This window comes from Peromyscus maniculatus, chromosome 17 (genome assembly GCF_049852395.1).
Source record: "Peromyscus maniculatus bairdii isolate BWxNUB_F1_BW_parent chromosome 17, HU_Pman_BW_mat_3.1, whole genome shotgun sequence".
Lineage (NCBI taxonomy): Eukaryota > Metazoa > Chordata > Mammalia > Rodentia > Cricetidae > Peromyscus > Peromyscus maniculatus.
Genome location: NC_134868.1, coordinates 2,195,152 through 2,214,647, shown reverse-complemented (window position 1 = coordinate 2,214,647; position 19,496 = coordinate 2,195,152). Strand labels below are relative to the sequence as shown.

The window sequence follows — 19,496 nt, the reverse complement described above, 5'->3', positions numbered from 1 at the left end:
GCCTCCACTTCCTCAGGGCTGGGATGACAGGTGTGCACCACACCTGGTTTGCTTGGCAACTGGGGACAAACTCAGAGCCTCAGGAATGCTGCAGACCAGTATTGTACCCACCTAGCTCCAGGCCCGGAATGTTTTCATCAGGTCCAAAGAGGACATAGTGGCCTGCACCTAGCGTCTAAGATGTCAAACCCTGGCCTGCCTCTCACAACTCACCCTGGGTGTGAGGTGTGCACGCTCAATAATCACAAGCACATGGCCTCATATGTGCATGCACAACACTCACACATATGCATACACACACTTACACTACACACACACACACACACACACACACACACACACACACACACACACACACACACCCCTCTGGCTCTCCAGCCTGCAAGGAGTCATGAAAGCAATGCCGCCAAGACTCATACCATCTGCCAAGGTCCCAGCTGTGGCTTTTGCTCTCTACTGAATGGCGACAGGAAGCAGCTACCTGGCTGTAGGCTCAGGGAACTGCAAGGGACTTCTGAATGGGCCCAGTATGTGGAGACTCCATGCCACCTGTCCTCAACACGTATTCCTAGCTTAGGCTGTAGCTGAGACATTCCCTGGCACAAGCCCTGAGTCACAGCCAGTGACAGCCGGGCTCCTTATACACACAGGGATGGCAGCCTGAGCTCAAGGTCCTGTAGTGCACAGATCACGGAAGGGTCCCATGTGGGTCTCATGTGCTACTCAGAGCTGGGGGTTCTGACTGAGCCTGCAGAGAGGGGCGAGCAGGGAGCTCGGCACCCGGGGACAGGAAGACAGGGCTGGAGCCATGTCATCTTGGCCAGGGTGGAAGGGATGGGCAGGGAAGCTACTCAGAGCCAGTGCAGGGCGTGAGGCCAGGGGTCAAAGGTCCAGGGGGCTGGGTCTGCCTCGGCGAATGCTTCGGTTGCCCAGGGCGATGCCCAGTGTGCAGCTCAGAGCCTGCTGATGTCTCAGATGGCAGGGGGTGCAGCTGGCACTTAGAACTTCTAGGGAGGCCCCAGCTTGGCTCTAGGTTGTCTGAGGTGAGAAGGGGCCTACGTTCAGCATCCGCAGGCACAGAGCCTAGTGAGGTGGGCTGAGACCTGGGAGCCACCCTGCCTGTCTGAGGCACAGCTACCAGGGGCACTGGCATCACCCCAAGCCTGTTTAGCTCTCCCTGTAGTCCTGGCTCAAGATGATCTGTGTGAGGGGAAGAGTCTTCCACAGGAGCTAAGTTGGGTGGCAGGCTAACAGCTGAGAAATGTCTTGAGCAATGTTTTCTCCGTTTAAAACAACATAAAGGGCCAGGCGGTGGTGGCACACGCCTTTGATCCCAGGACTCGGGAGGCAGAGGCAGGCGGGTCTCTGCGAGTTCAAGGCCAGCCTGGTCTCCAAAGCGAGTTCCAGGAAAGGCGCAAAGCTACACAGAGAAACCCTGTCTCAAAAAACCAAAAAAAAAAAAGGTAGGGGCTAGAGAGATTGCTTTAGCCTTAAGAGCACTTGCACAGGACCTGGGTTCCGATTGCAGCACTTACATGGTGGCTCTCAACCACCAGTCCCAGGGCACGCAAAGTTCTCCTCTTCTATCTCAGCGGGCACTGAGCATTTAGTGCACAGACAGACAGACAGACAGACATGCAGGAAAATTAGGGGGGAAAAGATGTTGTGGGATATTTGTACACTGTGTGAAGATATATTGCTGGGATTGCTATAATAAAGAGCTGAATGGCCAACAGCTAGGCAAGAGGTATAGGCGGGACTTCTGGGCAGGGAAAGAGGAAGTAAGAGATGAATTTAGGTGCAAGAGAGACAGACACACAGAAGGGGACAGAGGTAAAAGTCATATGGTAGAATGTAGACTGATAAAAATATGGGTTAAGTTCTAAGAGCTAGTTAGCAACAAGCCTAAGCTAAAGGCCAAGCCTTCATAGTTAATAATAAGTCTCTGCGTCGTCATTCGGGAGCTGGCGGTCGTGGCTTGAGCAGGAATACCCCACAGGCTCATCTATGTGATGCTTAGTCACCAGGGGAAGGCCCTGTCCGACAGCATTAGAAGGGTTAGGAGGTGTGGCCTTGTTGGAGGAGGTGTGGCCTTGTTGGAGGAGGTGTGGCCTTGTTGGAGGAGGTGTGGCCTTGTTGGAGGAGGTGTGGCCTTGTTGGAGGAGGTGTGGCCTTGTTGGAGGAGGTGTGGCCTTGTTGGAGGAGGGGTGTCACTAGGGTGTCAAAAGTCCAGGCCAGGCCTAGAGCCTCTCTGCATACAGACCAGAGAGTACACCTCTCACTTCCCAGAGCCACGTCTGCCTGGGACGCTGTGCTCTCGGCTACGATGGACTAACCTTCTGGAACTGTGGCAAGCCCCCGCTTCAATGTACTCTAGGAGGTGTCTTAGCTGTGGTGTCTCCCCACAGCAACAGGACAGGGACTAAGACAGAGGCCTAAAGATGTAGCTGAGTGGTGAAGCTCTTGTCTGGCTCCCTCCCCAGAACCACAAGGTGGTTGGGGTGGAGGAACTGCCATGGAGGCATTCCTGTCTGAATACCGCACACATGCCCTCCCTGGGGGCAGGAATGGCATCCGCCCATGAGAGGGCACCCCAAGGCTCACTGTGAGATGACCACCCTGCCCCAGTTTGGGGCACCCACATGTGGACAGGCAGGAGCCAGCCTGTGCCCGCCGCCCTCTCCCACAGCCCATGTGTGTGTCAGGACAGGAAACACTCACTCCTTGGCTTCCTTCAAATCGGATGGATGGTCTCAGTGACACAGCATCCTACAAGAGAACAAAAAGGGAAAGCTTCAGTGGACAGAAAGCACACACCCTTCCAGCCACACAGGGCCAGAGCACAAAGCTCATTCAGAGACACAAAGGGTTGTGAAGGGTCAGTAGGAGTTCCAACTGCCAGAGTCCAAGTCACAGAAGCAGAGCCTGGAGACATGGGCAGCCAGCAACAGGGAGGGGTCAGGAGCCTTGGATGCTATTACAGGCCTACTCCCTAGGAGAGGAGGAGGGTACAGCTCGAAACGCTGTGGCCTCTGTGGAGCAGATCACCCAGTCCCCAGGCCCAGAACACTACCAGTTGCAGGATCCTTCAAACCATGAGCCCAACTGAGGTGCACATTACAAGCGCCTCCTGCTGTTGGGGTGGGGACACCTGTCCAGTCCTTCGGACACCGCGTCCATGCAGCAGCTTCTATAGGAACCCTGCACTGAAGGGCTCCCGCCCAGAGCAGGCTGACCACATCGCTCAGCCTCCAATCTGCTCCTGAACTCACTGGGTCCAGGCCACCTTCTCTCCAAGATGCTGCTGTCCACAGGCTCCTGCCCCTCCGCTTCTCCACTAGACATGGAAGTGACGCACAGCTGCAGCGCCAATGCCTCCCGGTGCAGGGCAGACCTTGAGGGGACAGGGGGCCTGCACTGGGCAGAGCCAGAACCAACACCACCAGCTGGCACGGCAGGAGAGACAGGGTGAAGCAGCCTGCGGCCCTACAAATGGCACCCAGCTGGACCCCAGGGTGGAGGTAGCGAGGGTCCCTTTGTCTTTGCTCTCCAGACATGTTGCAGAGGGTCAGCCCCTCACAGCAGGCCAGCTGCTCAGCCCTATCCCAGAACACCCTACACCCCCTTTTCACACAGGACCATGTACGAGAGGCAGCGTACATGAGGCCACTGTGCTAGGCACACGTGAGGCCCTACAAGAGTCACAGCCACACCACAACCCAGTCTCCTACCCAGTGAGTGGTGGCGTGTCCTCAGGGACAACAAACGACAGATGCTGAGAAGACAAGCCACCCCCCTCACAGGACCAAACGACGTCTGAACATGTTGTACAGGGTGGTGGGGGTTGGTCTTGTGTGATGCTGGGCACAGCAGGTGCACACTTGTCCATCCCTGAGCCAGTCCTGGCCCCACTGCACACTTCTGTGTGCCACACCAAGGACAGTGGGAGAATTCACAGCCAAAGCCCACACTGTTGAGATTTAAAGGGCTAGCAACTGGTGGAGCCACCCAGAAGCAGAATGTGAGCTGGACATGACCTCGGGTCCAATGGCCCCATGCTGCAGGAGTGAGTCCCAGCTCACAGAAGGATGAGGCAGTGCCTGGAGCCATCTTTGGCTACACAGAAAGTTTGAGGCCAGCCTGGGCTATGTGAGACCCTGACTAAAAAATAAAAAAACAAAATCCCTCACCAGCCAGACAGTATGGGAGCCACCTCTGCGCACTGCCTGCCTGTGTGGATGTCTCTGTGGATTAGGGGGCCCCAGAGCAAGGGGAAGTCCCACTCATTATCCTTCCACTTTCTTTTTTCAAGATTTATACACATGCTTGGACTGTCACTGGAGCCGTATCTTACCATAAATGAAAAGACAGGTTAAAGGAAGCCTTTGAAAGACACAGAACCACTTGGAGCAAAGGAGACAGGTCAGGTGGCCCTGCTGGCTGAACCATCAGTCACTGTGGCACTGAGCCTGAGGCCTAGAAGGTGCTCCGGAAGAGGAACAGCAAGTGCAGCCTGGCCCACACCTACCACCAGGGCCAAGCTCTCCAGAGGCTGGGCGGAAGCAGAACATGGGGACACCCATGCAACCAGACTTTTGAGGGCCGGGACAAGGACACATCCTCCAGGACATGCATGGAGTCTTGGGGTGGCAGCCCAAGGTGCCAGCTCTGAGAGTGGCCTGGCGGCCACGGGCACTCCCCCTCTCTGTAGACTCCCTGGCTGCTCATTCTCCCACAGCTGTCTCAGAGGACAGGGACAGGGATGCCCAGCTCAGCCTTCCTGAGACCTGGGAAGGCTGACCCCAAGTGGCTGTCCCCATGTGACCTGGCTGCAGTCACAAACCTGGGCTCCTAGCCATACAGGCTGGGTCCTTCCTGTCAACAAGCAGCCATTGGCTCAGAGGAGAGGCTCCGCCCAGCAGCCACCTGAACAACCACGCAAACCCGTCATTTGACTGCAGCTACCGAAGGGCTGTGGAAGGCATGGAAACCTGCAAAGAGCTGCACATGCTGGTGCGCCATCAGTTGGGAGGTTGAGGCAGGAGGACGGTGAATCCCAGGTCAGTCTGCGTTGCAGGACAAGACCTTGCCTCCAAAGTCAACAGCCTCTGGGCAGAGTGCCAAGACCCACACCCGTCACAAGGTCATAGTGAAGCCACAGAGATGAATAAATGAGTGTCGCTCAGTGCTCCACAACAAACCAAGGGCCACAGCTGTTCATGACGGCCTTGGCCCACTCAACAGCTGGAGGTCCACGGCTGAGTCAGTGTGGGGGAGACAGGTGACCAAGGTGAGCTGCCCTGCTAGTGCCTGCCACTAGCCCAGCAGGTGGTTGTGGAGGGACCTAGAAGCCTAGCTGGCTGTGGCTGCCACCTCTGGCCCCTCTGACCTGGGACCAGGCAGTCAGGCCATGTGAAGGACGGAGGGAGGGTGCCTCACATCCAAGCTCTTCACACAGCACAGCACAGACTCAGAGGCCTGTCTCTCCAAAGGTGTCCTGTGCTCTAAACCACGCACTCCTGCCACATCCCCGGCAACCCTCTGGTCTGGAGGCTCTGCTGTAATCAGGGTCCAGCACACACACTACATTTAGTGTGCCCCCCCACACACCCCCATACAGATCCACCTGGCACATCCAAGAACCTTCTGGAATGAAGTCTCACTTTCAGCCAGGTGTAGAAAGGACTACAGTCTGGACCCTGTAGAAGCCCTGCCCCCTGGGCTGGTTTCAGTCAGAGGGGACACAGCCCTCTGAGGTTCCGGCTGCTGAGAGCACCAACCGGCTCCAGCACCAGCCCTACCCCGATCTGGTCAGTGAGCGACGGGTGCCAGCTGATGGCAGCAGGAGAAGGCAAGCCTGTGGGTGGCAGGGCCTGGGGGCTCTGTACCGGACCACAGCCCTGGGTCTGCAGTTCAGGCGGGTGATGTGGTGCCAACAGCTATTCTAGGCTTGAGAAAGAAGCAATCTGGACTCAGGCATGGTGGTGCACACCTGTAAACACAGCACTTGAGAAGCAAAGGTCAGAATTCAAGGTCATTCCAACTACTCAGCAAGTTTGAGACTAGCCTGGGCTACATGATACCTTATCTCAAATCAAACCAAACCAAGAAGTAACATGGTCTTGCCACCCTAAAGCAGGGTGCTGTGGCTGTTACAGCTGGCACCTCCCCTCCACTAACGCGTCACTCAGGACCATCCTGAAGGGGCACAGGACTCCCACTAACATGTGTGCATGCTGAGCTCTGAGAGAGCATTGCAAGGGCCGGGTCTCAGTGGGTCACGGGCCAGGGGAGACCCATGAGGCTGTCCACCTGCACACAGTGACCACCCTAGCAACAAGGCACCAAGCACACAACACTCACGGCAAGTGAGCAATGATGAACACAAAGGCAGCCCTGTCGGGACCCAGCATGCCTCCCACTGGCAACTACGTGGACAGCACAGCACAGCAGCCCTGGTTCCCAACAGGTCCTAGCGAGACAGAAGACCCAGAGCAGGGGTCCTTGCAGGCCTCCGCTACACTCAGAAGACACCCACACTGCATTCAGGTCCCCAATCAAAGATCGGGATGGGTCTCTGGGTGGTGGCTTCTCTTAGCCAATGGGTCGGCGAGGGACTGGAAGAAAGTATCCACACAAGAGGCAAGGAGATGCCTTGGGAGGTGAGTGGAGAGGAGGGAGGGAGCTCCATCATGGGATCTCACGTTCACCTCCACGAGGGGCGGGCAGGCGGGGGTTGGAACAACGCCCAGACAGCAGTGTGACGACCCCCACCCCATGAAATGGGCTGACGACTGGGACGTGTTCCTAAATGAATGCTACAGTAATGTCACAGGGTGAGGGTGGACGGGGACACTCAGGGTTGTTGTGGAAAAAAAAAAAAAAGCAAGAAGAACGTGTCAGCAGGGGCAGGGAGTGGTGGACAGGAAGTGGCCAGCACTGGCTCTCTAGCTGAGGGGACATCAGTGTGGCCGTTATCCCGTGGGTACCGAAACATGGGGCTGTGGAGGGTGGGCAGGCACACCTGAGGGCATGGTAAATGGGATGGAGGCAGGGGGTGGGAACTGGGTCCTTCTGGCCCAGGGGCTGGAGACTGGCACTGGTCCCCACCTTCAATGATGAACAGTGATGTGGGAGTATAAGACAAATAGGCTTTCTTCCCCAAGTGCTTTTGGTCACGATGTTCCATCACAGCAATAGTAGTAACCGTAACCAACAGAAATTGGTATCAGGATAGTGGAGTATTGCTGAGAGACCTGACCACGTTTTTGGGAGAATTGTGGAAGAACTTTGGGATTTGGGGCCAGAAAGGCCACTGGGTGTTGAGAGCTCCGTGAGCTGTTCTGAGGAGCCTGGAATGTAAGAGTGCTGAGAGCGATGCAGACGATGGAGACCTGCCTCGTCAAGTTTCAGGGAAGCAAAGACTCTCCCAGGCCTTTTGTGTGAACAAGCTGTGGTGTCTGATCAGCTGGAGCTGAGGAATCAGCTGTGATCAACTAGAGACCAGAACTAATAAGTAAACTGCTGCTTCGCCAGGTCAGTGGACACTGCTCAGCTGGGGCTGAAGAGACTGGCGTCATTTGAGTGAAATCTTCGGGTAAGTGTTTCCCAGGATGAGCACACAGAAGTTGTGTTCCAGAAGTGGCCCATGTTGTACTTCCTGTCTGTAGCCAAACTTGGTAGTGTAAGAGTCACCCACGTCGTCCTGGTTCTGAAGACATGGAAAGTCATGGCGAGCCGATGAGGCTGTTGGTCAAAGTTCAGAGCAGCTCTAGTACAAGACCCCAGCATTTGGAGATGACGACGGCACCATGGGGCGGCCACCCCAGCATTGTGGAGATGATGACGGCACCATGGGGCGGCCACCCCAGCATTGTGGAGATGACGACGGCACCATGGGGCGGCCACCCCAGCATTGTGGAGATGATGACGGCACCATGGGGCGGCCGACCCCAGCATTGTGGAGATGACGACGGCACCATGGGGCGGCCACCCCAGCATTGTGGAGATGACGACGGCACCATGGGGCGGCCACCCCAGCGTTGTGGAGATGATGACGGCACCATGGGGCGGCCACCAGAAACAGCAGTAGCAGTGGAGTGAAGCGGCCTAAGTCCGGGAGACGACTGTGTGCAGAGCATCGGAGCAGAGTCACAGAAGTGACCCACTCCCCTTGGAGGAGCCCAGGAGATCTTGAGTGGATCCCAGACAATGGATACTGAGTTATTGTTGTTGTTTTTTAATTTTTGTTGTTTGTTGAGACAGAGTTTCTCTGTGTAGCCTTGACTATCCTAAAACTCACTCTGTAGACCAGGCTGGCCTTGAACTCACAGAGATCCGCCTGCCTCTGCCTCTGTGTGCTGGGATTGAAGGCGTGCACCACCAGTGCCTGGCTGGATACTGAGTGATGTGCACAGTAGGGTTGGTTTGATTTGACTGTGACTGTGTACTCACTGGTTCTCCCTCCTGAAGTAAGAAAGCATTTAGTTCTGACTTTACAGGGGCCCACAGCTGTGAGACTTTGAATGTTAAAAGAGATTGGCTATTTTAAAGAAACTGAATTTTTAAAGATGTGGGACTTTTAAAATTTGGAATGTTTATGTTGTAATGTTGAAATTAACGTGTGATTTTGGGGAAAAACAAGAAAGGAAAGGTTATGGTTTAGCAGTGATGTGTTTGTGTGTGTTAAGCTGACAAGGGGTCAATTGTGCTGGCTAGTTTTATGTCGACTTGACACAAGCTGGGATCATTTGAAAAGAAGGAACCTCAGTTGAGGAAATGTCCCATGAGACTGGGCTGTAGGCAAACCTGTCGGGTATTTTCTTAGTGACTGATAGGGGAGGGCCCAGCCCATTGTGGGTGGTGACATCCCTGGGCTGGTGGTCCTGGGTCCCGTAAGAAAGCAGGCTGAGCAAGCTATGAGGAGCAAGCCAGTAAGTCGCATGGCCTCTGCATCAGCTCCTGCCTCAGGTTCCTGCCGTGTGTGAGTGAACAAGGATATGGAAGTATAAGACAGCTGTCTATCCTGGCAGGGACCTGTCCTTCTGCAGTCCAGGGTTGCTTTTCCATCTGCTGCTGTCATCAGGGTCCTAGTTCATGGTGCCACCTCTACAGCAAGAAAGTAAGTCCCATGGGCCAGGTGACAGCAGGTGTGACACTTTGTGAGTCTCAGCAACTTCTAGACTGGCCCCTAGTACATGTGGGAGGTCTCTAGTGGCCTGAAGGGCCCTGGTGGGTGCTGGAGAACCTATGTGGCTAACGGGGTCACATCACCATCCCTAGGGTAGGTTGGAGGTGACACCCAACCTGGTCCTATCAGGTTAACAAGCCTGACTATGTGTTGTTGGCAGGCAGCTGCAATAGTCATACTCTTTGGGGACATGTGTCACTCCTGAAGCTTGCTGAAGTCACGCTTCTGGCAGAGGACACAGCTGTGAGCCCGAGTATTGGCAGGGCCACTGTGTCTGGCGGACAGCACCAGCAGGGTCCACACTGTTAAGAGGCTGAGAGCCAGCTGGCTTCAGATCCTGTGGGGCAGTGAGGTGAGTGTCATGGTCACTGGGCCTGGGAATGTAGTGGGAACAGGTGAGGCTGGTCCCAAGACACCCCTAGTCCCCCTCCCTGCAGCTCGGGGACACAAAGACAAACATCGGGACATAGAGCCTGGAATCCTCTCTCCATCTCCAGAGAGCAGCTTGGGGGAGGCAACAGGAAGTGTTTATGCAAGCTGTAAGGCAAGGGGACACTTTACAGAGTGTGGCTGAGGCTCCACTGACACCATATCCAGTACTGCGGGGTCAGGGTGAGGAAGGTGCTCATACTCAGTACCCAGGCAGTCCAGAGGGAAGCTAGCATCTCGACCCACCTTGGGAATTTCAGGGGAAGACAGACTGGGACTCTTTCACTGAGCAAAAGGACAGAGTGTTAGTGCCCAGGCTTCCTGATGGCTGCCACAGGAAGTGTAGACCACAAGAGAGACCCTGATTCAAAAAGAAGGGAGGGTGAGGGAGGACAGGCAAGAGGCTGGGGCTCAATGGGTAGAGGGCTCACCTAGCATGCATGAGACCCTGGATTCCATTCCCAGGACCCCATAAACTGTGTATGGTGGCGCACACCTGTAATTCCAGCCTTTGAGAACCGAAGGCAAGAGATCAGGTTATCTTTGCCTACAGTGAGTTAGAAACCAGCCTGGGCTACATAAAACTGCCTCAAAAACAAATGAAGGGCAGGACTAGAGAAATGGCACAGGCCGCTCAGAGGACCCGGGTTCAGTTCCCAGCACCCACATGGCAGCTCACTGCTGTCTGTAACTCCAGTTTGTGGGGTCCCAACACCCTTTTCTGGCCTCTGCCTGAATCACATGTGTACATGGTGCAGGCAGACAGACAAACATGCAGGCAAAAGCACCCATGCAGCATCGTTCTAAGGGGAAGAAGAAACAAGGGGCCGAGCTGGCTCTCTGATTGAGAGCGTTTACTGCTCTGTTGGATGGAGTTCGGTTCTCAGCGTCCACACAAGGCAGCTGCCAGTGCCTGTAGCTCTGAGGAATCTGAACCCTCCCCAGGCACCTAACACACAACAGACATCCACACCCAGAATACAACAGACAGACAGCAGTGGTGGCGCATGCCTTAATCCCAGCACTTGGGAGGAAGAGGCGGGAGGATCTCAAGAAAGTCAAGGCCACCCTGGTCTACAGAGAGAGTTCCAGGACAGCCAAGACTGTTACACAGAGAAACCCTCGAAAAACAAAACAATAATAGGGCTGGAGAGATGGCTCAGAGGTTAAGGGCACTGACTGTTCTTCTAGAGGTCCTGAGTTCAATTCCCAGCACCCACAAGGTGGCTCACAACCACCTGTAATGAGATCTGGTGCCCTCTTCTATGTATAAATAAATCTTAAAAAAAATAATAAAAATAAAATAAACAAATATTTAAAATTTAAAAAAAGTTGCTGCCGGGCAGTGGTGACACACACCTTTAATCCCAGCACTCAGGAGGCCAACGTGGTCTAAACCCTGTCATGCCTTTGAAAGGCATATGCACCCCAATTCAATTTGGTGGCTATGAAGACATGGTTCCAGCTCGACAATTATGTTGTGGCAGCACCCCGAGTCAGGAAGAGAAGGGCTGTGTCTGAGACACTGGTCTCAAGGCTGCAAAGACTAGATATGTCCCATCTAGGGCCAAGGTGAGCTGGGTGAAGCTGTGCCCTCTCCTGGAGCCAGGAACTTCACAGTTTGTATGTCAACCCTGCTGAGCAGTGTACCCCCCCATCCACATCCTACTCCCCATCCAGGACAGAAGATCAGGGAAAGGAGGGTGTGGATCCCTTCTTCCAGCACTCCTGGGGCGCCAGGCCACAGGCTGTCTTCTCAGAGGCTTGCAGGCAGGAGAGGGAGGGCTGCTGGGGCTGAGCCCTAGCCAGAGACCTCCTGGCAGCCACCCCTTTCCAGTAAAGTCCAGCCTGTTGGGAAATGCTGCTAAGGAATTCTCCCTTGGCTTCCTGGCAGGATGAGTGTGGTCGCCAAGGCTATGGACCCTGCTGGGAACGGTGCCTCCCTGTGAGGACCGGAGCTTGGGAAGCAGGCCCCACAGAGCAGGCAGACAGCACTTAGTGACCCACAGCAAGTCTGTCTGTCTGACTCAGAGAGACCCAGCAAGCTCACACGACATCTCAAGGAAGTCTCTTGTTTGTTTCGAGACAGGCTTCTGTGTCGCCCTGGCTGTCCTGGAACTCACTCTGTAAACCAGGCTGGTCTCGAACTCAGAGATCTGCTGCCTCTTCGAGGCTGTAACTGAAGACACCACCCAGCAGGGACCACTCCCCTACTGCAGCCCTGGGCAGTGGAACCAGAGAACTGCTGTCAAGCCCCCTCACACACATTTCCTGCCCCTGTGCATGTGTCTTTTCTCGAGTGTCCCCAGGGCCTCCCAGTTCATGGGATCTGTGGCTGTGTAACAAATGCCTCTGACCTGGAAGCTCCAAACATCAAACCTGTCCTCCTGGGTCAGTGTCACCGAGCTGAGGCAGAGGCGGCCCCACCTAGCACCCTTCCATGTGACTGTCACTTTGATCTCCTCCACTCCCTCTTCTTGTCTGTCTCCTACAGGGACACTGGATTTTCTTTTTTTTTTCCATTTGTTGGTTTCCTTGAGACAGTCTTTCTCTGTGTAGTCCCGGCTGTCCTCAAACTCAGAGGTCGCCGGCCACTGCTTCCTGGATGCTGGGATTAAAGGTGTGCACCACCACTACCCAGCTAAATTTTCTCACACATTCCTGGCTTACCTCAAACTCACTATGTAGCTGGGAATGACCCAGGACTGTTGGTCTTCTCCCCCGTGCCTGGGTATGTGGTGTTGGATGGAGACCAGAGCCCCCCAGCTGGGTGCTGCAGTCTGTTAGCTCTGTAGAGTCTTACGGACGGACCCGGAACTCACCACCTACACCAGGCCAGCCCCCAGTGTTCTGCAATCCTCCTGCCTCTGTGTCTAAAGTGCCAAGGAGACAGGTGTGTCTAGCTTTTCTTTTTCCCTTTTTGTTTTGTTGTTTTTTTGAGACAGGGTTTCACTGTGTAGTTCTGGCCGTACCGGAACTCACTCTGTCACTCACCAGACTGGCTTGAGCTCAGAGATCCCCCAGCCTCTGCCTCCTGAGTGCTGGGATTAAAGGTGTGCGACACCATGCCCAGCTCTCTTTTTTGTTTTTAAAGTCAAGAGTTTTGCTAGTTAATCATGGTGGGTTCAACCCCCCCTGCCGGGATGACAGTGTGCCCATCACCTCCAGTCCTCCTTCATACATTACACACTAAACCATTGCTGCCAGGAAGGGGCGTTTGTTTCTGGGGCACTAAGACAGCACCAAGAGCGTAAGTGCTGTACCCACTGCCCAAGTGGGCCTGGGGCCTGTCCTTTGGCTCTAGGGCAGTTATCCTGTGTGGGTGGCTCCTGCTCTGGATGTCCTGACTTTCCTTCTTGAATTTCTAAAGAGTCTCAGGTAGCCCAGGCTGGCCTCCAACTCCTGATTCACCTGCCTCCAACTCCCTGAGATGAAAGGCACATGCCACTATTACCAGCTATTCTTTAAAAACAACAAACAAAACAAACCCCATTTTTTTTTTTGAAAAGCTGTGCTTTATTAGTATTTTGTTGTTGTTGCATAGTTTATTAGGTTTTTGCTCTTTTTTTTTGACACAGGGTCTCACTATGTGGTCCTGGCTGTCCTGGAACTCACAGAGATCCACCTGCATGCACCACCACACTGCCAAAAAGCCAAGTTTTATAACAATCTCTCAAATAATCTACCCAACTCCCTTCAGTGGTTGCGCCCACCTCCAGAACAGCTTTCTTAGGCAGTCATGCTTCCCGCCCACTGACCCCACTGATGTCACAGCCAGGACATTACCCAGCTCTGCCACCAAAGCACATGGAGCAGATAGGCTGGCCTGTCCCACCCACTCCTGCAGGGTGTCAGGGCGGTCCCTGGGCTACCCTGATGAGCTCTCTGAGGAAACCACAACCAAATCAGCAGCCACAATCAAGGCACTTCGCACCCCCTTAAATTGAAAGGCCCACCCCCAATCTCAACCACAGGACAAGCACAGAGAAGACACGCTCTGGATGAGGGTGTAGGGACCCCGCCTCACAGGACACCAAGTTCTGTTATCCCTGAACAACCCCGGCCTGGCTACCACGCCATTTGATCTCACCCGATGTTGCAACTCAGCCCCACTCATGACCTGCATGCAACTCCAGAACTTTGCTAAACAACACACCGCCTCCCGGCAGGCCTGCACACTCCACTACGGCCCTGGACTTCCCTGGGCCAACCCAAGGCCTCGCCTTGTTCACCCTTCTACCCCTGCCCGCCCCAGTGGCCAGGTCCTCAGGGTCCCAGGCACAGAAGCCCTGTCCAATGAAGGCATGAGCGTCAGACTCCTGGGCCCGTGCTGTCTGACAGGCTCCACCCCAGCTGCTGCTGCCTCTCCCTTGCAAGGGACTTTGCCCCCTGTCCCCACACTGTGCGGCAGAGCCTGCATGAGCAGTTACGTCAGCGGGGAGGGACCGTGTCAGAGGAACCGTCCTGGCTTACGGACACCCCATGCGTCCTATCTCAGGGTGACATACTCTGGTCTCTGGACAGTCTGTGCAGAGGCTGATGTCCAGCATCTGTCTCCTGGCATCTCTTCAGGAAGATACCTGACCCCAGCACAGAGAGCCAAGCACACTGGAGCACACTCAGGGCTCCCCTACCCCTCAGCTACTCAGCTGGCTCTAACAGCAGGGCCCACGAAGAAGCCTGAGTGCAGGAGACACACACTGACAGGTCGTGCTGCCAGTCTGCTCAGAATGGCTGTGGGAGTTCAGAGAGGGAGCAAAAATGCTCGCTCGCTCGGGCAGCTGCACCCCCGGCCCTCCTAACAAAGGCCTCGGTCTGACCCAAGCCAGCTAGGGCAAGCAGGCCCAACTCAAACATGAAGAAAGGCAGGTTCTCTGCTAAGACGGGGCATGAGGTGGCGCTGTGACACCTGTCCCTGTGGCACCAGCACTTGCGAAGCTGTCTGTGGTGGCCAGCCATGGGGATGGCGGGAGGACTGCAGCCCAGACTCCTCAGCTTTCTTTCTGTCACCATTTATTATTTGCCGCGAGACAAAGTGGCTGATCTTCAAGGCGACAAGGTAAGTGTGAGGCGGAGGCAGCTGAGCCCTCTGCTCAGAGCTCTGCACGGTGCCGACCCCCCAGGAAACAGTCACTTTGGGGAAGGTTCTCAACAGTTTTATCGGGTCAGGAGATTACCAAGGAGAGGGAGGGAATGCACGCCTGTCAGCCTGTGTGCCCAAGCCTCCATATGGCTCAAGCCTCCACGACCTTAGATCTCAGCTTCTGGCCCCACAAACCAGGCTCCAGCCTCCTCCAACAGCTTTCCAGATGTCCTCAAAAGGAAACTTCTCCAGGACATCTGTCATCTCAGCCCAAATGCCTGGACAGTGGCTAGTCTGGCCTTGTAGGCCTGAGGTGCCCATACTGGTGCTCTGTGAGGCCCATGCCCCCATTTGGATTGTTCCTTACAGCTGTCTACCTGGTTGACTCCCAGTCTGCTGGCAACCTTGCACCATCACACTATCCCATAGACAGCAGGTATGGTAGGCACAAATGACACAAGCCCATCCTAATATTTGTGATCCTTAGTGAACTAACATGGACCCGAGGTCTGGCTAAGCTGAGGCACACAATGACACTGACCACACGTGCAGCCCTGGTGTCCTCTGACCCCTAGTCACCGGGTGCAATGGGCCAGGGAGGACACAGCCCTCCCTCTCTGTGCCACCTCAGACACAAACCTGCCATCAGAACACTCACGGCCCCCTTCCTATCCGCATTCCACACATGGCTGCACATGCACGCACACATGCACACACACACAGAGACTGTCTGTGCACAGACACACCTACTTTGCTTTCTCAGGGGTCTTTGAAGGAGGAGGTGACCACAAGCTCCAGAATCCAGTCCTGCCCTGAGTCCACACTGCACGCAGCTCACCTCCCAGCAGTTCCCTAGCACTGAGACAGAAAGGAGCAGCCCACTGCACTGAGCCTCCAACTGGATTCTTCTCGGCCATTCTGGCTGTGGAGAAGATCTTGACATACTGAGTGGTAGGCGGGGAGGGCAGGGCCTTGTGAAAACACCAGTTCCAGGATGGTCCCCATGAGCCTGGTACCTGTCCACAGGCAGATGCCTGGGTGACACAGGACCCTCAAGGGAGAACTGTTGTGGGAGGAGCTGCCAAGGGTAAGGACAACCAGCAGAGCCGAGCAAAGTCTGCTGGGGGAGGCAGTCCTCATCAATACTCCATGTGCTCCATACTCCGGGACTGAGGCTCAGACAGTTCAGCAGGGCAGACGCACCCTTCAGGGGCCCACGACAGTGGAACCTGCAGAGACCAGGCCTGGAACAGCCAGGCACACTTCCTCCTTCCTATGGCAACAGCCATCTTCCTGGCTTCAGGTCAAGGGCAGGAAGCAGCTTTGCTGAACACTGTGCCCTTGGCCACGAGGGCAGTCCAGGTGCTAGCAGGCAGGAGGTGGACTCACTGTGGTCTGTGACACCAAGTTTCTGCCCTTGATGGCGAGAAGTCACGGCATAACTGTGAGATAATGGCCAAAGCTACTAACACTGCCAGGTGCCGGTGAGGATGTGGTGACAGGGAGCTCCCAGCACCACCATGTGTAATGTCTGCCCAAGGTGACATCTCATTAAGACCAATGGCAGATGCTACCTCCCCTGTACTGCCCTGGGGGTGCAGGTGTCCACACACAGGAGCCCTGCTGCAGTCACATGAGGCATGGGGGCACACACCTAAAGTCCCTTCACTCAGGAGGCGGAGGCAGGAGGATCAGCAACTCAAGGAAGGCCTTGGCTATACAGCAAGTTAGAGGGCAGCCTGGCTATGCTATCCCTGCCCCGTCTCAAGCTGGGGCCGCACACAGCAAGGGAGTGCCTGCCTCTGCAGGACGGAGGACCCCCATAAAAGGGGTCCTCCTCTGTTCTGTTCTGAGAGTGCTCCCTGAGCAATGCTGACCGTGTGGGCTTCCAACCTGGTGAGTGCTGCGATTAAAGGCATGTGTCAAAAAGTGGGAAAACAGCTGGGCAGCTGTGGCGCACGCCTTTAATCCCAGCACTTGGGAGGCAGAGCCAGGCGGATCTCTGTGAGTTCGAGGCCAGCCTGGGCTACAGAGCGAGATCCAGGAAAGGCACAAAGCTACACAGAGAAACCCTGTCTCGAAAAAACCAAAAGGGAAAAAAAAAAAAAGTGGGAAAACAAAGATGTCCTTGGGTATGTGGAAATCTGCACCTCTGCACTGGTGGCTTTGGGACTCTGCATTCATCAGATCTCACAGAAACGAATGCACACGTGCCTGGTTGGACGTGCTGGGCCTCAGGCTCGCTGTTTGGACACCCTGTCCCTGTGGTGTCACTGTGTCCAAAGGAGGAGGAGACACTAAGGTGGGACCTAGCTGGGGAAGGGGGAGCTAGGGACAGGCTTTTCTGTAGCCTGGCCCCACTTGTAGCCTGAGCTGTGTTTTCCATCTGTTGTCACAATGTGACCAGCCACACCTCCTGCCAGCACACACCAAACCTCTTCAGCCATGAGACTCAAGAGCCAAAACAGAGCACTGTTCCGTTCCTGTCCGGTGGGTGTCCTGCCTCAGAGACAGCAGAGTAACTACTGCAGTGGCTGGCTCAGGAACGGCCTGCGGTGAGAAGTCTGAGTGAAGGCTAGAGAAGGGAGCATGTGGAGCATGTGCCAAAAAATGAGCGAGCAGCTCCCATTGCCAGCTCATGTTGTTCTCTGGCAACGAATCTGGCTGCATCCTGCCTGTAGCCAGGCCTTCAGGGAGGGTGCACCCAAAACCAACAAAATAAGCTGGGCATAGCAGTGCACCCTGTAAACCCAGCTGGTCTACACAGTGAGCGCCACACCAGCCAGAGCTGCACAAGGAGACCCTACCTCAGCAAACAAACCAAATGAAATAAACTGGCAGAGGAAATTCCAGAGCAGAACACCAGGCTGCAGGACGGTCACTCCTCACCCACCGCTCTTCGTCAGACTGCAAGTAGAGAGCAGAGAACGGAACAGGAAATGTGGACAACGCAGTCTGGAGCGGTAAAGAGCAAATTTAAAGTGGACGAGGTGGCTTTGCACAAAGCACAGAGGGACGGACCGTAACTGCTCAGAGCTCAGAGTCTGGCACGGCCTTGACTCCAACACAACAGGAAAGTGCCCTGAGGCCAGCCGCCCCCAAACACGCCTGAGGGGACAGAGAACCCTTCTGGAAAGCATTCCTTTGAGATTCTCTAAAGACCACCTGCAAGGATGCTCTGCTGTGACATGCATGGCTGCCTGGGGACAGGTCCTCCAGGTTCAGCCGAGCAGGCACAGTCCCAAGGCCCTGAGGTGCTGGTTTGGTTTCACAGGCAGGCAGCATGCAGCGGTGGTGGGGTCATGGAGCTCGAACCAAGGTTCCAGAAGAAAGTGTGTGAGTTAGGTAACGTGTACCCAGGCTGCAAGCTGCATGAAGGCCCCTGAGAGGCACAAGGCTGGGAAGGTGAAGCCTCAGGTACAACGCAGACGCCTGGATGCCAGGATAGCCAGGAACACGGGACACTGTGCTGGTTAGGGTTTTTGTCAATGTGACATAAAGTAGAACAATCTGGAGAAGGGAATGTCATATGAGGAATCACCTCCATCAGACTGGCCTGCAGGCAAGTCTGGAGGCATGGCATTCTCTTGATTAATGACGCATGTGGGCAGTGCCAGCAGTGGTCCCGGGCTGTGTAAGAAAGCAGGCTGAGCAAGCCAGTAAGCAGCACTCCTCCACGGCCTCTGTTTCAGCTCCTGTCATGAGTTCCTGTTCTGACTTTCCTTGATGCTGGACTATAACTACAAGCTGGAATAAATCCTTTCCTCAAGTTGCTTTTGGTCAGTGTTTTATCAAAACAAGAGAAAGCAAACTCATACACGTGCCCAGTGAGGAAAGCTGTAGGCAGAGAGCAGGGTGGGCCCAAAACCAAGGTTTCGCTCACCACAACAGGCCATGGGGCTGCCCAAGCCTTCAGAGCCCAGAGGGCGCTGCTGTGAGCTTCAGGTACCCACCTAGAGATTCCAGTTTCCCATGCCTCACTGTGTTTTAGCCATGCCTATACCTCTTGCTCTGTGCCACTGTATGTCAGGAACATGTGACTTGAAGGTTTTTTGTTTTTTGAAACAAGGTCTCATGTAGGCCAGACTGACTATAGTTACGGATGACCTTGAACTCTTGATCTTCCAGAACAGGCATGACTGCATGTCTGTAACTGGTTGGACTTCACAGAGACTCAGCAGAGACTCTGGACTTTTAAACAATGTTGAAACCTTTGCAACTGTAGGGATTGGGACTGTGAGCACCCAGATCACTTTCATATGAACGTGAATGGTTCCCACAGGCTCATGTGTGGGCATACTCTTCCCCAGCCAGGGGCACTGTTGTGTGTGTGTGTGTGTGTGTGTGTGTGTGTTTAGGAAGTAGAATCTGGTGGAAGAAGTGGGTCACTAAGGGCAGATATTGAGGGGTACAGGCCAGCCCTGCTTCCTCCTGCTTTAAGGGTTCCCTATTATGCTGGCTGGTATTCCCTCAAAAGAAAGTCAAGATGGTAGGTGTTTTGTTGGTGACAGACAGTACTATGAACTGGACCCTGTTACAATGCCCGTGAACACAGGCGTACGTGCTGTGCAGGTAAGAGAAAGATGTCTCCAAGAGTCCACTCTGCGCTGAGAGATGAACACTGCTCTGAAGGGTTGGGAGCTGAGACTGCCGCTGGGTAGGCAGGTGCTCACCCAGCATGTGTGGCCCTGGCTTCCAGCACCACAAAAACAGAGACTGCACACCCACCTCTCGGCACTCAGGGGCTCAGACAGGAAGATCAGGAGCTCAAGGTCATGTTCAGCTAGAGTCCAA

General features: G+C 54.8%; 1 protein-coding gene across 1 annotated transcript in view; it reads right to left on the bottom strand.

The window, feature by feature from the left end:
* Positions 1-19,496, bottom strand: part of Ell (elongation factor for RNA polymerase II) — a 44,530-nt gene that overhangs the window by 9,822 nt on the left and 15,212 nt on the right. The window contains exon 2 of the mRNA XM_006989154.4: positions 2,722-2,769. Within this exon, the coding sequence (XP_006989216.1) occupies positions 2,722-2,769 (48 nt within the window). The remainder of the gene's footprint in view (positions 1-2,721; positions 2,770-19,496) is intronic.